The sequence below is a fragment of the Juglans regia genome, chromosome 13, assembly GCF_001411555.2.
Source record: "Juglans regia cultivar Chandler chromosome 13, Walnut 2.0, whole genome shotgun sequence".
Classification (NCBI taxonomy): Eukaryota; Viridiplantae; Streptophyta; class Magnoliopsida; order Fagales; family Juglandaceae; genus Juglans; species Juglans regia.
Window position 1 is genome coordinate 37,666,091 of NC_049913.1, and position 16,977 is coordinate 37,683,067.

Here is a 16,977-nt window from a genome sequence, read left to right on the forward strand (position 1 = left end):
ATGCGGTATTTTTGTCAAAAACCAAAACTGACCGATAGGGAAGATTTTGAGAGGAAGACCGATCGAATCGGCTGCTAGGTAGAAGGAATACCGGTCGTACCGATTCCGACGATTTCTCGATCGGTTTTCGATTAGCGACGGTAGAGTGAAGCTTCGTCTGAGAGAGCGAAGAGAGTGAGAGAAATCAGACTGGAAAAGAAGAGGGGAGGGGGAAGAAGACGGGCTCAAATCGAAATGACTTCAGTTGGTTTAAAATGGCACAGTTTCACTTATATTTTTTTGTATACATTAGGTATAAAATGATGTCGTTTCACTTAATGACATCATTTTACTTAAGATATATATATATATATATAAAATATATTTATTTATTTAATCGGCCGGTCCGGCGGTTTGAACCAGGTTCAAACAGGAATCGAACCGACTAACGTCATTTTAAGAAATTTCTACTTCTCTACCGATTTCGTGCTCTCGCAGTCGGTCTATGTCGATATCATCTGGTTTCATCGATTGTTGTACAACTCTAATTTAAATGTTGTTTGGGAATAAAATAAAATAGAATAGGATAAGATAAAACATGTTTTCAAACATCCCCAATTAGCTAGGGATCAGCCAACGTGTGATCCCCAGTTAGAAGATGATGAGTTGCATGTGAAATATTGCTTCTCTTATTTTACATTATATTCATGCTTGCTTCTTATACATATGCTTTTATAAAGGTTTAGAATCCCGAGAGACTATCACCACTACTACTTCGGTAGTTAACTTATTAAAATCACGGTCGTTATTGAATTTTCATTCTGGTACAAATATATCGTAATTCATGTAATTATTTTACAACCTACGTCATATGTTGCATATATGTTTTCCATTAATAAAAAGAATTGAAAAATAAATTATTAAAAAAAAACTTTATACGTGTAGAGCAATAGTTTTAGATTATGTATTTGTATATGTATTTACATATTTATATAATATGACCTTATATTAGACTGTATTAAATTATGCATATCTAAAAATTTATATAGTTATAAACAATATTTTTTTAAATTAAAAAATGCATGGTTTGCTTTTTAAATTTTATTTTACTATTATTTTTTCTCTCCTCCCCTCTCTCTCTACCAACCGAAACAAATTCTCTCTTAAAACATTTTTTGCCTTGCTCTCTCTTGACACTAACGGAAAGAAATCTTTAAAAAAAAATTTAAGAAAAAAATTAATAATAATATTTAGGAAAATTTTAGACATAAATCTCACACGCTGTACAATCACTTAAAAATATATTATTTTACTCTTTTATCTACGTAATAAAAATAATTTTATATATGTTTATAAGTAAAATAAGATATAAAAATAAAATGATATATTTTTAAATAAATATACAAGATGTGAGACTTATAAGTAACACGACTTTAATATTTAACTCAGATACATAATTTAATGTAAAAAAAAAAATTATATATAAAATCAATCTCTTAAAAATGAAACCTCTTAAAGACTTTAATGATCGTGACCCGCAAATTACGATGTTGTCTAGCGTTAACCGTTATTTGTATAGCAACCTTGACGAGACATGGCAACAACTGACATTTCTTTCAGCGTCAGAGTTTTTTTTGCACGTGGACTTGACACTTGGCAATCTCCTTATAATATTGTCATGAAAATGAACTGATTGTTCATTAACGTCCAAACTAATGGTGATTTCTTAACTAATGGGAACGTTAATGCCCACAAATTTGCGTTGATGGATTGATTTCTGGGATGAAAAAGTAGGATTCTACAAAGGAAAGTTGGCTTTAATGGAATCCTCCACTGGAATGAATTTGTTGGATCTTGTCCATATTAACATTACTTGTTGGTTGCTGGTAACAACCTAACCACCGTTCAAATATACTACCACCCAAGATTTCGCCATTTCACCGTAAAATAACAGAAATGAATGGAACAAAAATATTAAGACATTGCTTGATTATATAGTTCAGATGAGATGAGTTGAAATATTTTGTTAAAAATTTAATAAAATATTATTATAATATAATTTTTAATATTATTATTATTTTAGAATCTAAAAAATTAAGTTGTTTATTATATTTTATATAAGAGTTTAAGAAATTTGTAATGATGAGATAAAATAAGTTTGTGTATCCAAACCTAGCCAAAGTAGGGTGAAGCTATATCGTCCCTCCAAGTTGCCTCCAAGTTGTCTCTAGTGCATTTTGATTTTTTTTTAATGTTAAAAAAATACATAAACTCACTAATGATAACTATTTTTAACATTTAAAAAAAATAACCAAAATACACTTGGAGGTAACTTGGAGACAATTTGGGAGGGCAATTTAGCATTTTCCTGTTAAGTATTTAGGCATCACTATACAACACGTATATATTCTTATTGGAAAAAAAAAATAATTTTATAAAAATAAATTCACAAATTGACATAGCTTGATGCAGTATACTAGATCTATTTTACGATAAAAATAATTTTACAATCTAACGTATCACATCAAATTATATCAATTTATAAATCTAATTTTGTGAAATTTAATTACAACTAAAGCATTTAACTTATTAAAAATGCTGTGGTCTTTACCGTTCTTTTTCCCTCTTTTATATGTTGCAGCATAAGAAAATTTTGGGTAGGATATACCCTTCAAAGTCGGACGTGAAAGTTTCTTTTCCTCCTGCTCAAGTAGTTACATCAAATATAAAGAAATTCCCACTTTCTTTTCTTTATCTTTAACCCCAAAAAATAGAAAAGATCAGCAGTACTTTACATGTGGTACGCATACCTGAAGATCCCAAATCAGAGACCCGCAAGGAAAAGCAACACAATGATCTCTCTCTCTTTTTGGTTCATCAGATTCCAACATCATCTCAGTACGAATAAGAGTTGCAACCCAACTCATCTCAACCCTTTGTTTCTTTTTTGCTTTGGCAATGAAGGATAAGGACGATACCTTCGGTTAATATCCTTTACCAAAGACTTATCCATGACCCTTCTATCTATCGCATCAAATTACAAGCCTTATTCTTTTTTTAAATTCTTAATTTAATTACGTAGTTCAGATGAAATATTTTATTAAAAATTGAATAAAATATTTTTTTAATATAATTTTTATTTTAAAATTTGAAAAATGTGAGTTATTTATTATATTTTGTATGGAAGTTTTAAAAAATTATAATAATAATATGAGATGAAATAATTTGATTTTGTATAACCTAATCAGCCCTTGACCCTTCTCTTTAGTCAAATTGTCGTGAATGCTAGGAGATTAGGCAGGCCTAAGAGCACTAGCATTGTTCAAAGTTTGGTTAATATATCACTTTTTAGCTATTGGCTAATCACTCAAAATTTAAATTTTACATTAGATTAGTCATTGCACTCTATTTAATAATAAAATATTATTGTTTTAAATTTTGTTATCTACTTTTTAATGCAATTTTTTTATTTGTTTAAATACTTTTTTATTTTCATTTTCACTTTCACAATCTCCAACAATCTTATATGCTGTGAAGCAAGAAATTGTGCTACTCTCTGGGATATATGCTGTTGAGCAACAATCATGGAAATAATAAAAAATACATATGATTTTGCTACAGTGGGATAGATTTATTGTAACTAATATCGTGGATGACTTCAGTTTAACTAATCCAATGTAGACCAAATTTGAGTCACAATAATTAAATTAAGACTGTTATTGACATCCGACTAAGCCCATGTCAGTGCTCGGAGATCAGGGGAGCCCAAGGAAGTTAGCCCATTGGCCTTTCAAAATAAGATAAACCCAAAAGAAAATTCACAATGCCGGCATTCTGCAATCTGCATAGGTTCATTTCTTTCACGGTTTGTCTGGGACCAGGGGCAATTTTTGTTGGGATTGGTGGGTCTTGCGCAGCTTTTCCGGGGCCCTTTCACGTGCCATGTTCAGGCTGAAGATTTTAGTAGATGCGGATGCCAATCTTACACAACCTCTTTAATTTTCTATATTATATTCTTTTAAAATTTTTAATTTTTTAATTTCTTTTAGTTTATTCTTTTTAAATTAATTCAATTCTTATATTAAATATTTAATAAAAAGAAAAAAATAATAAAAATTAAAAAATATGTATATAAAAATTGTGTGAATAGTAAGAAATTATGTAAATTTTTTCTTATTGGATTACAAAACGGCTTCTGACGGAGCGTTCAATTCTATGCAGCTTCCTGAATTACATCCATTGAAGTTGTCTATAAAAAGGGTTGGAAAAAACTACATCGTTAACAGTTATAAAGCTCTATATTTTCTTAAACAAATTTCAAAACGTACTTATTTATCTATGATACATGCACTGTACGTTCGGTCAGTGAAGTAATCTACTTCATTATTATTCACAAACAAATAACTACTATTCACAAACTATTCTTTATTTTTCACAGATTATCTAAGATCATCTTAACATTTAAACACACTCCTGGAGGCCCCAATTTACTCTCCTTTGACAACAGCTACACAAAATAGAACAAGCTTTCCAAAGAAGCATCACAATTGACAATTGACAATACAGGACAAAAGCATTGGTTGTAGCTTCCAACCATGCTCATGTTAACTAAGCAGTCTATATATGTATACTACCTTCAAAAGCTCTAGAATCTAAACTTCTAAAAGAACAATACAACGGTGGCTCCATAGGGTTCTAAGAGCCTTGAATAAGTGTGCCGCGACAAGGTAAATGTCAACTCCCCCCCCCAAAAATGAATAGTTGGATATTATCAAAGCAGTCATTGAAAGAAAATCCTTAGTGTTGAGTATTCCATTGGTGCATAGTGAACAAAACAATCACTGGAAAATGACTTGTGAATACCATATATCTTGTACTAATATCCACAAAGGTCTAACAACACAATATTACGAGCAGAACTAAGACAATCACACAGCTGAAGTATCAAACCAGGCTGTGTCCGAGAGCAAGGTTCTATACTGTTATAACCAGAACTATACCCGACATGGATATAGATAAAATTAAATGAAAAATCATATCAAAATTCCAGTCTCTTTGTCAACCAAAAACTCAAAAGATGTGTAACGGATAACTAGCATATCTCCGAAGCCCAGTCCGACAACTACAATTGTTCGACATATATTAGATACACAACTGATGAAGGTAGCATTGTTTTTAGTTGACACAGGCCACTGCTACCCACCCCCTTTGACTCCAGTGTGTTGCTTCAGAACGCTTGTGTAAAACCTTCCTCTAGAACAGAACCATGATAGACCCCACAGACGTTTGCAAAAAGAATTACAGGTCGGAAAAGAAACAGTAGCAAAACATATGTCCATGTCTTCTCATCGTTGTAATAGAAAGAGATTGTAGTTATTAAAAAACATATTACATGCATATTCAGAGAAAAGCATGTACACCAATCTAGCAAGTTCCACATACAGACTGAAGACACCAAGGAAAACATGAATAGCTCCCCAATCAATTGCAGAGCAACCATGCAAGACTGTCACTATAAAAAAAAGTCCTAGCATCCATAGCAGAAAAAACCAGTAACGACAAATGAGAAAAGAAGCAACATTTCATTTTCAAAAAAGCGTTACAGGGCCAACATGCCGGTCATTCATCTGTCAACAAAAACTAAAACTCCTAATTCTTTCTTCCTATCATTTATCTCCATACTTGAGGAGAACCTTCCCAAAGTTTCTACCATGTCAATGGTTCTAGCAAACCAACGACTTCCCATCAATACAAATAATCACCAATTACTCTTTTCCCCAATTTGTCTCAAAGCAATGAATTTTCAATACTCATTATTCCTAAATATAAATGAAGTTAAACAGTGATCATAAAATCACTTGGGCTTATTCTTGACCGTGACGCCGAGCTCCCCGGCCACAATCACCGTTGTGGCCATGTCAAGGAACATCCCGTGCTCCACAACACCAGCTAGCCTCAAAATCTCATCGCTCGCGGCCTTCAAATCCCCAATATCCTTCTTAAAATACAAATCCACAATGTAATTCCTATTATCTGTCACAAAGGGTTCTCCGTTTTCGACTGAAGTCCTGAGCTGGGCAACGCAACCCGAGTCCTCAAACAGGGTCTGCAGCCTCTGCGCGGTGAACTTCCAACAAAAGGGTACTATCTCGACCGGCATGGCGAGCCCACTAGCACCCAGATGCTTAACGAGCTTGGACTCATCCACAATGACGACGAACTTCCGGCAAGAGCTCTCCACCATTTTCTCGCGGAGGAGGGATCCACCGCGGCCCTTGACGAGGTTAAGGAAGGGGTCGACCTCGTCGGCGCCGTCGATGGCGAGGTCGACGACAGGATGCGCGTCGAGATCAGATAGAGGGATGCCGAGGGAAACGGCTTGATCGTGGGTTTTCTTCGACGTGGGGATGCCGACGATACTGTGGAGCTTGCCTTGGCGCAATAGCTCAGCGATGCGGTCTACTGCGTGCTTGGCAGTGGAGCCGGTGCCGAGTCCGAGGACCATGCCGGACTCCACGTACTCCACGGCCTTGTATGCGGCAATCTTCTTGAGCTCGTCCTGGGTCAGAATAACCGGAGAGAGTGTAGCAGATGATGGAGAAGAAGGGACGAGAATCCCCGTCTCCATGGCAGACTTCTCTGAACCAATAAAATGAGGAGGATAAGGGATGGCCATCTCCTAAAATCTGGGATTGCGATTTTAGTCTATTCAAGTGGCTATTTGTACGTTCATTGTGATGTAGGGTTCTGATGTACGAAGAAAACCCAGTAACTTGAATGAGTTAAAGAAGGCTTTTATCGGCAACAAAACAAAAGCCAAAAACAAATTGGAGACGAATAGTCGAATACCTGAAGAGATATGGGTTATCCCGGAATGTGTGGTGAAGGAAATGAGGACAGGACGAGAGAGAGAGAGAGGAGGCTCGGACACTTGAGGCTTGTGCGGTTCTCTTTATAAAGGAAAAAAACTGAAGGTGGGATGGATGGTGAAGGGAAGATGACGGAGCAAATCAGGGGAAAAGATTTCGAATTTATATATATATGACATTGAATGAATTGATACGAAAGATAGAACTTTGGCGTATTTCACGCGGCGGGGGCAAAAGAGATTCCTCGAAGAAGCATGACTCTTGGATCCATACCCCTTCAAGCATGTTTTGAATCACTTCTGATTCTTTTGAACAAAAATAAAGTTTCGATTTACGTTGATTCACATTTGAATTGTTTAAAAATTAAACTAATTCATTTTATTTCTATCAATTAAAAATCACAAAAAAACTAGAAAACATCATATAAATCGACTTGTCTTGACAAGGTATATTAAAATAACGTAAACTTGTAAAATAATTTTTATAATTCTTTAATAGAATACTTTCTTTTCCATTCAATTTTTTATTTATTCTAGAGATCTTTTATATGACGGATTGTTAATTAGTTAATAAATTAATTAGCAAAAAACATTATTTTCTATCTATATATAATATAGTTAATGATCGGAATTATTAACTGTTAATGCTATTTAGCAACAAAAAAAAGCTCTGTCACTAAATATCGAAGGCCGATATTACTACAACTATATTTGTATTAGATAAGCTGACAAAATAATTATGCGAAAAATAACCACATATTAAATGGAAGGTATAGAAAATAGCCAATAAACTTGGTCTCCTTGATCTTTTGGATAGCTACATGTAATGTTTTTTTCATTAATCTTAAGAGTGCTGTTAGGGTGCCGCCCAGTAGTAATCGTCGGCATGCCTTTAGGCAAAATTATTTTTTTTATTCATATTTTTTAATATTTTAAACATTTTATTATAAATTTTATTACTTTATATTTTCTTAATTATTTTTTAAATTCCTTTAAATAATTTTTAAAAAATTTCACAAACTTATTTAAAATTTCTTTTATAATAATTACATAAAAATATTAAAAAATAAAATAAAATCAATGACTCCCTCAATAGAAATATCATTTTCGGACACAAAATTAATTATAAGTCACGTCATTGGGCATCCATACGTCATGGACAATTTTTAAACCCATATATAATTTTGCTAAATTAAGATTAGAATTAAATGCTCATTTGGTCATTATCTTTTTTAGAAAAATTATTCTCTTACTATTCACCACTTTACACTCTACATTCTATAAAAAACATCCACATATATTATAAAAAAATTATAAATATAGAATATGTGAATAAATAACGACTAATACATAACATTCATCTATTTTCTATTTTTACACCAAATTTATCTAAATCCAATTAAAACCCTTAGGTGAGCATATATGTTTCGTTTTTATATTTATAGTTCAGGTGAATTATAAATGGCTTTTATTATGATGAGGTTCGCATCATTTAAAAAATAAAATCTATATATCACAAAGTTATATTATTTTCAATTTAATTAAGGTTATATATAGTTATGGAGTTAGTAAATCTCACGTATTTCCTTTAAAAAAATTAGAGTTAGTGATTAAACAATAATTTTTTCATGTAGATATGAAATATATACTTTTTTTCAAAAGAAGTGTGTGAATCTTAAAATCCCTAATACTACAAAAATTATTTCTCTTTCAATTAAAATTCACAACTAAAAATAACTTATAAGAATATACATTTACAAATTCTCAATGTTGTAAGACTATATAGAAGATAATACATTTGGTTTTGTTATCTTTAGAAAAATAAATTTATATATATTTCATTACAAAAAGGAGTTATTTTAAATACTTTTATTCTATCATAATATTTCATTTCACTAAATATAAATATTCAGATAAGAAACTTTAATGATATGATATTTTATATAAGAATGTTACGTGATTTATATTTCAAGAATATTCAATACTTTTCTCATAATCGTATAACCACTAAAAATAATTTTTATCATCAATTATTATTCATGACTTCACGTCCTATATATATTCAAAAAAAAAAAAACTATCAAATGTGGAGTGTAGGAATAAATAGTTAATAATGTATAGTAAAACCCAACTACTAATATTCCATTCTCTATATAAAACAAGTATACATTTTAATATTCCATTCATTTAGCCGTGTCGTAGTTGTATGGGATGAGGAATATTTAGATTTGAGTGCTGTTAATCATAAAAATATTACATAAAAGTAATCTTATAAACTGATGTAGTTTTATATAATCCGTTAAATCTATTTTATAATAAAAATAATTTTACAAATTTACAAATAACATCATGACACTTCAATTTATATAATTTATTTGTGATTAGAGTATTTTTTTTTTTTTAATTTTAGAATATAAAGCTAAAAAAGGCTGTAAAGAATGGAGGGTTGGGGTAATGAGAGTTGCTTGGCATAAGCCTACTGTACATCGCACTCTCCACACACCTCATGTAGGTTTTTATTTTTATTTTTATTTTTTCAACCCAACGTTAAGTGTGTTGGGGGTTCTAGGCTGTGAAGTAGATTTTTTCTGAGGTAATATGGACCATCCATTGTGGCCATCGTGGTGGTCCATTGATTGTATTTTAAGAGGTGGGCCAATGTGAATGGAATCGATCGAAGAGTTAGATTTATAGTTTTATAGACGTGGGAATTAACTGAAGGCGTGGAGCTTGCTCCCTTCAGTCTTCACGATTCTCCGCATATTCTCAATCTCTCCCTGTCTGCTGCTTTTTTTTTTTAAAAGAAACCTCAGTATATTATAAAAGTGTTTCATGTATACATCTCCTGTCAAAATCCAAACTATTGATTATGAAGTCTGAAACTTCTTCTATAAACTATTTTATGATCTAAGTGCAAAGCAGCCTTAGCCAAATTGTGTGCAATAAAATTTTTTTCTCTATAATCAAACTGTAAATACCAGTCCTTCCTGAGCTTAAAGACATTTCTAATATCATCTATCAAAGGACCAACATAAGACAAAATTTCTTTATCACTTTTCATAGCCATGATGACTATCTTCGCATCCCCTTTAAATATGACTTGCTAAATATTGAGTTCATTATAAATCTGCATTGCCTTCCACAAAGCTATACTTTCTACAACTTTCAGAGAATGTACATTCCTTCTACTATCACACATCGCAAGCAGTGCCTCTCCCTCTTCATTTCTACTGATTATCCTCATCCTCATTCTCCTGTTCTTCAAGTCTATAGATGCATCCCAATTAACCTTCACAAAATCTCCTGTAGGTCGAACCCATTTAGACTTATGAACAAACACCATAGCCTGTTGATCTTCCGTAATAACCCTTCCATTTTCTTTCTTGAAATCCTCCATCGTCTCTATGGCTGTGGATAGCAGTCTTCTTGGACATGTGAGTCTATTATAAAAAACAAATGTGTTTCTTCTCAACCAGACTTTCTTAAAGATAACAGTTGTCTCTTCTAACTTAGCTTTCTCGAGCACTTTCATCATCTTTCCCCATAATGTCAACAGATCAACACCCTCCCTCTTCCACTTGTGTATACCACTCAAGCCATTTGCCCATACATCGTTTGCTGCAGGACATTCCCAAAGTGCATGTATAACCCATTCTTCATCATTTTATACCTGTTGCTTTTCATTTGCCCATCAAGCATCACTTCCTTATTCTCCGTTAACATTATTTTTTAAATGCTATAAAATAAGAATAATTTTACTCAACATCTCATATATTACACATTATATCTTTTTTATTTATTTTTTAATTTTCTCATAACAAGTATGTGGTATATGGATGATGAGTATAACAAATCAATTAATTTAATAAGAATAAAATAAAATAATAAATATATAAAATGCATAGTATGAGATAATGAGTGACATCATTCGTAAAATAATCCTATAACTAAAATATACAAGACCCCCCTTTTTCAACCTTGGAATGATTGATAGGGTCTATTTGTGAGCTTCAATTATTATGTCACACGCTTATGTTTGAAATTAGGATATACTTTTTTTTATAAAAGATCTGTACTAATCTTTGCATACATAAAATTTATACGTAGTACTACTCAAATTTTAAATACTCTTATCTGAATTTTAAATACCATTGAAGTCCTATTTTCAAGTATGATATGAGTTTTTACTTTATGGGGGTTAGTAGGAAACATATTACTCCGAGGCCACGTAACTTTTTAATTCCTAATATCATTCATGATGCATGTCTAGGAGTAGGCGCAGCATAACATTGGGATGTTTGGAGCAGGAGCAGCATAACAAGATCTCTCTCTCTCTCTCTCCCCTCAACCACTATCTTACACATTGTGTTTGTACGTACTTCACCCATCAGCCTGAAACTTCTTAGCAGAAAACGCGAAAGGATTTTCTTGCCACACAAGTAAATTAATTCGGGAAGAATGTGAATTTAGGGATTGGGAATCATAAGTATAGGATGAAATGAAAGGAAGTTACAGGACTTTCGACTAAAAGAAATGAAATTCTAGCATCACAACTCACAAGAATTGAGCGATGGGGGAGAGATTTCGAACTCATTAAGGCAGATTTCAAACCAACCCATCTCCCTCAACTCGATCTGGAACTAGCTTGAGAGATTTCAACAAATACCTGCATGTGGTTTATTTGTTTATTCTGCATATAAAGTATTTTATATTGCATGTATGACTTGGGTAAAATTTGTTACTTGCGTAGAATTTGTTATTTTGCATATAAAGTATTTGGTTATTTTCCCCTTGTAATGCTGCTCAATGTGGGTTGTAAATATGATCTGGGTTGGTTACTTTCTCCTGTTTTTGGCTACCAATGTGGGTTGTAAATATGACCTGGGTTGTAGAAAATTGACTGAGGGAGGAGTAATGCTAGAGATAAGTCATTATAGCAGTGCATACTTTACACTCATTGGGTAGCTGCTTCTAGTTGATTGTTTCCAACACTCACTTGGGGAGATGTGTAGTCTAAATGATGTCACATCATGTATGCAAAATGGATGCTCCCAATAGTGACTTCTATCTATATTTATTCTTATAAAAATTCTTACGTGTCTTGTGATTATTGGTGGGTGTCTGCTAGCCTATCTATGCTTGGAAATAATTTTCATCTTATCTCATTTTCTTCTCAAATATCATTCAAACACAAACACTTTTAAACTAATCATTACAATTATTTAAAACTAATTATCACAAAATTTTCAAACTTTCGAACAAAAAATAAAAAATAAAAATGAATTCAACTTTTTCAAATTCTAAAAAAAAATTATATTCTAACAATATTTTAATTTTATAATATTTTTTATTCAACTCTTTTTATCTCATTTTCCAAAACTCAATAAATATTTAACTCAAACTATTTTATTACTATTCACAAATCATTTTATTACTATTCACAAAATTTGAATTATATCTCATTCTCCAAACATGGTTGAAAAAAATTGGAAGCACTATTGTAAATCAAATAAAAATTAAAAATAAAAATAAAGAAAGCCCACCTATAATAATATGCAATATGAACAGAATCAATCCACAATCCCTTACACATGATCACAAATAATTGATAATTGAATGAAAAATGTTTTAAAATATGATAAATTTAAGGTATTTAATAACTTTTTTCCCATCCCTTTTCGGATGACGCACCTCATCAGCTTGACTTAAATAATGACCATGGTCTGAGGAAAAGAAAATCCAGTCCAGGATATATGTTAGTTTGGACGTTGAAGTGAGTTGAGTTGAGTTGAGTTGAAATGATAAAATATTATTAGAATATTATTTTTTAATATTATTATTATTTTGAGATTTGAAAAAGTTGAATTGTTTATTATATTTTATATTAGAATTTGAAAAAATTATAATGATGAATTGAGATGATTTTATGTTCTTAAGAGAGTTTGGAGAGACAAGCAACAAGAATAACAAAGTTCAATTTGACCACGAAACAGCCCACATGCTTTTCATGGTCTTGACCAAGGCTTTCCCCCTTTGGAACGAGGAGGGAAAACAATGTCAGCTAAGAATGATCGGAAAACCTTGACCATGTAAATAACATAGCTTATTAATCTTCCTATTACAACAACCTTGACCATGTCATAATGTTTGAAACTTAAGTATAGATGTAGCGTGCAAGTTCCGTGCAATCTGTTTGAAAAAAAATTGAGAATTGTCATAAATAAAAAAAAAAAGTGAATTTTTCAAATGAATCATTTTCCGGTCAATTTTTTTTTAAAGAAAAAAAGGTTTGAATGTAATCAACTGTTGATAACTTGATAATGCATTTGAGTCAATTGGACGTTCAAGTTGCTAAAATAGAATAGGTTCAAAGTTCAAACAATCAAACCAAATGAAAGTAATTAAGGATATAAGCATAATAACAAAGCTTATCAGAAGCATCATGAGAAATGCAAAGGATAAAAGTTTTTCATGTGGAGGTGCTCTCGATCGAAAATGACATGATAGGGCCACCGAGAAAATCCACCGGAAATTTGTACCGACTGTAATTTCTTTTTCTTTTTTTTTTAAAGCATTTTTTTATGTATTTAAAAAAATTAAAATAAAAAAATACAATATTAAAAAACACAAATTCGGAAAAAAAAACATGATCGGTACAATTTCTCGAATTATCAATCATTTTCCTTACAATAATTCCAAACCAAAATATTTTCTTAAACTCTTATTGAGAGGTGCTCACTACTATTTATAAATTTTAACTCATAAATCTCACTACTATTCAAAAATCATTTCAACTTATTTCATCTCATATTAGAATCCAAACATGGCCTTAAGAGAAGTATATCTATTTTCTCTTTGTTTTCTAACATAACCATTGGGAAATATCCTCGAAATTTCTTCGGGGTCACCTTTTCCTTTCTTTTACAGGACGCGATGTCTCAACAGTATCAAGACTCATGGACTGAGTTGGATTGAAAGCCAACCGCACTTTTACAACCGTACATCAAGAAAACCAAATTGTCTGAATTGACAGAAAGACATTCAAAGTAGGATAGCATGTTCGAAACTTAGAAACTCAGCCCCAGTATTCATTTTTCAAATGGTTTTTGAAGCTTATATCTGCCTACTAGATCAATAATCAAGTCTTATTCACACGAAACAGTTTATAATATAACCATCAGTAACTTCCACTGATGCATTCAAGAAACAAGAAGAACCATATAGAATCATTCAGCAAAATCAACCGTCATAATATAACCATCGATCACCTCCACCACCAGCACTCGATAGAGCACCGTAGAGCAAATATACAAGTAAATCTTATTTGAGCAATATAGTGCAATGGAGAGAGGTAACGATAATGACATTTACACTAATCAATAATTGTGAAGGGCTTCAAGGCAATAGAAATATCATACAAACCTCAAACATATGAGATTATTTTGAAATAAATCACAATAAACAATGAAAGAGAGAGGAGGGCAAACACATGCTGCCAGAAGAGAAGTGCTGAAGCCTCACCAACCGCATATCCCCTCAAGCTGGCAATTGCTCCCAACAAAATGGCACTTGGCATTGTGTACTGCAACAAAAGAACAAATCTGTACATTGCATCACCCTGGACCAGAAGATTCATCTTGTCAGATAACGCTACTATACCGATTCCAAGCACGGGAAGCACTAAGAGCCTTGCAATGCTTATACCAACTGTCGTTCGAAGCCCAAGTGTAGAATCTATTGGTCCCTCTGCAAGCATACCTCCAAGCATAAGCATCACAGGAGGCACCATTGCACCACCTAAAATCTCTAAACTGTCTGTGACAAAAGATAGTGGAGCATCATATCCAAAGAAAAAAGCCTTTAGCTGAGGCACTGTGCCAATGATGATAGCTAACAAAGAAGCAATCATTGGGGGTTGAAGTATGTGCCGTATTGGCGTTTGCTTGGCAACAATTCTGATCCTCCTGAAGACTTTAGGCTCAGCCAAACATCTAATGGACCTGGGGATGTTTGCACCACCTTCTCCCGAAACCTCAATATCAGGAATAGAAGACTCTGAAACATTTGATATGCTTTGGAAAATTCTAGCAATAAAGGGTATCTTGGAATGCTCAGTTTCTTTATCCTCAATACCCGGCCATTCAGCCTCAACAAGGAGAGGCCTACTGGCATCATTAACTGCTTGCTCTTCCTCAATCTCAACCCCTTCTTCAATAATCTCATAATACTCCAATGGAGGCTCCATCATGTGATACACAAGTGTATAAGCAAGAATCACAGAAACCCAGGAAGAAAAAGAGACATAAGCCACCCCTCTCGAATGACAATGGGGTCCAAATGGGTTATCCGCAGTGTGACAAACAGATGCAACAATGGCAAGAGGGAGATTTCCGGTATTGCCAAATGCAGTCATGATAATGGTGAATCTTTTAAACTGTGGAGGTGGGCGGCAAATAATCACGACTAAGTACCCAAGGAAACAACCAATAGCCGTACTGATCAACACATTAATGGGTATAAACCACCACTGAGCAAAGTTCTCAAGTGTAGTCCTTTCACCAAGTTCGGTAAAGATTAGGCACGGCAAGAACAGAGCAAAAACAAGCTTGCTGAGGAGCTTAAATGTCGCTCTCGGGATTATATGGGTTTTTGGGTGGGCAAGAACCAGACCGATAGCCGTGAGGGAAAGGAGCTTCATCAAAGGGATTATTGCAGTTAGCAAATCTTCACCACTAGACTTCATATTATTTTGATATAGCTCAGTCAAGTAACGCGACATTTTTTCCGTTTGCACCAAAAACCAACAATTCTTTCTGCAAATAGATCAAACAAAAAATCGACAAAAAATCAAATGAATTCAAGACAACCAAGATTATCAGACAACCAAGATTAAGTCACAGGCTTTGACTTGGCAGACTATCAAGAATTGCAGATGAATTAATAATATTACCATTGACGATATCATCACAGACTACCCCAAATCAAAGAAATCCAACATACATAGGATGACACGAACCGTAACAAACACTATAATAAATGAAACATGGGTTTGTTTCTCCACACCAAAAAGTAATAATAGAAAAAGTATTGCAGATTTTTTCACTTTAACTCGAAGAAAATCCACGAGAATATCAAGTGTTTCAAGCACTCAACAAAAACATCAAAAACTAATTTGCATGAACTAGACAAGAGGCAAAAGAAGGAGATCTTACAGAACATGAAAGAGTGATAAGCCGAGAGGCCTAAGTAAGCTTGTGGCCAAAAACTTGAGTTGCAGAGAGAAGATTCATGAGGTTCCGATACAAAGTACCGAAGCCGAAGAGAGTCCCACAGGAAAGAGTCAAAGACCTCTCTCAAATCCGAACAAGTAAATATCATCTTTCCAGAAAACCACATAGTTGGTCCCACAAACTGCGCCTCCACCGAAAAAAGGAGCTGCGAAGAATTTCGCCGTAAATGCATTGGGCTTAATAGTGAATACCATCGGGAAATGCCGCTCTAACCAAGAATCTCATCTAACAAAATAGAAAGCCCTATTATCTCTGTAACTTTGGGCCGATTTGGTCTTATTTATCTTGGGCTTTAGCTCGACCTTGGGCCCATTATCTGCGTATGTAGGACGCGTGTCACATTTTTTTGGATAATTATTTAGTATTTTGGATAAATTACCCTCCCGTAAATTAAACACTAAAAATTTAATCAATTAGAAATATTTAAATATAGAAAAACACCAAAAAAAAAAAAAAATGGTGGCTCATTCAACTCATCACCAAAAGGTAATTATGAGATAATTTTAAATTATAAATATATGATATTCTTGATTTATTATAATATAACATATTGCTAAACATTTATGATTATGAAAGTGATTTTAATAATATAATATTTGAAGAAAAAAATTATAATTTTTATTTAAACCTTATTTAAAAATATTTTTAAATTTCTAATTGAGTTTTCGTTTTAAAATATTATTTGACATTTAGCTTAGTAGTTGTTGTTTCAACTAACGTGTAACTAATAATTTATTTTTATATCATTAACATAAGAGATATATTAATTATCAATATATCAATAATAAAACATTATATTTTATATTTCATTATATTTATATTTTATTAGGTTGATGTAAT

General features: G+C 32.7%; 2 protein-coding genes across 2 annotated transcripts; both read right to left on the reverse strand.

Annotated features, from left to right (window-relative positions):
- Positions 1-5,532: 5,532 nt before the first annotated feature.
- Positions 5,533-7,186, reverse strand: LOC109007598 (probable ribose-5-phosphate isomerase 2). Its single transcript, XM_035683978.1, has one exon. The coding sequence runs from the start codon at positions 6,653-6,655 to the stop codon at positions 5,834-5,836; it is 822 nt and encodes a 273-aa protein (XP_035539871.1). The 5' UTR covers positions 6,656-7,186; the 3' UTR covers positions 5,533-5,833.
- A 6,866-nt stretch (positions 7,187-14,052) lies between these two features.
- On the reverse strand, positions 14,053-16,242 carry LOC109007607 (protein PIN-LIKES 2-like). The gene is made up of 2 exons (XM_018987356.2): positions 16,060-16,242; positions 14,053-15,660 (listed from the first exon to the last, which is right to left on the reverse strand). Exon 2 carries the CDS (start codon positions 15,624-15,626, stop codon positions 14,271-14,273), a length of 1,356 nt encoding a protein of 451 aa, XP_018842901.2. The 5' UTR covers positions 15,627-15,660; positions 16,060-16,242; the 3' UTR covers positions 14,053-14,270.
- Positions 16,243-16,977: the final 735 nt, after the last annotated feature.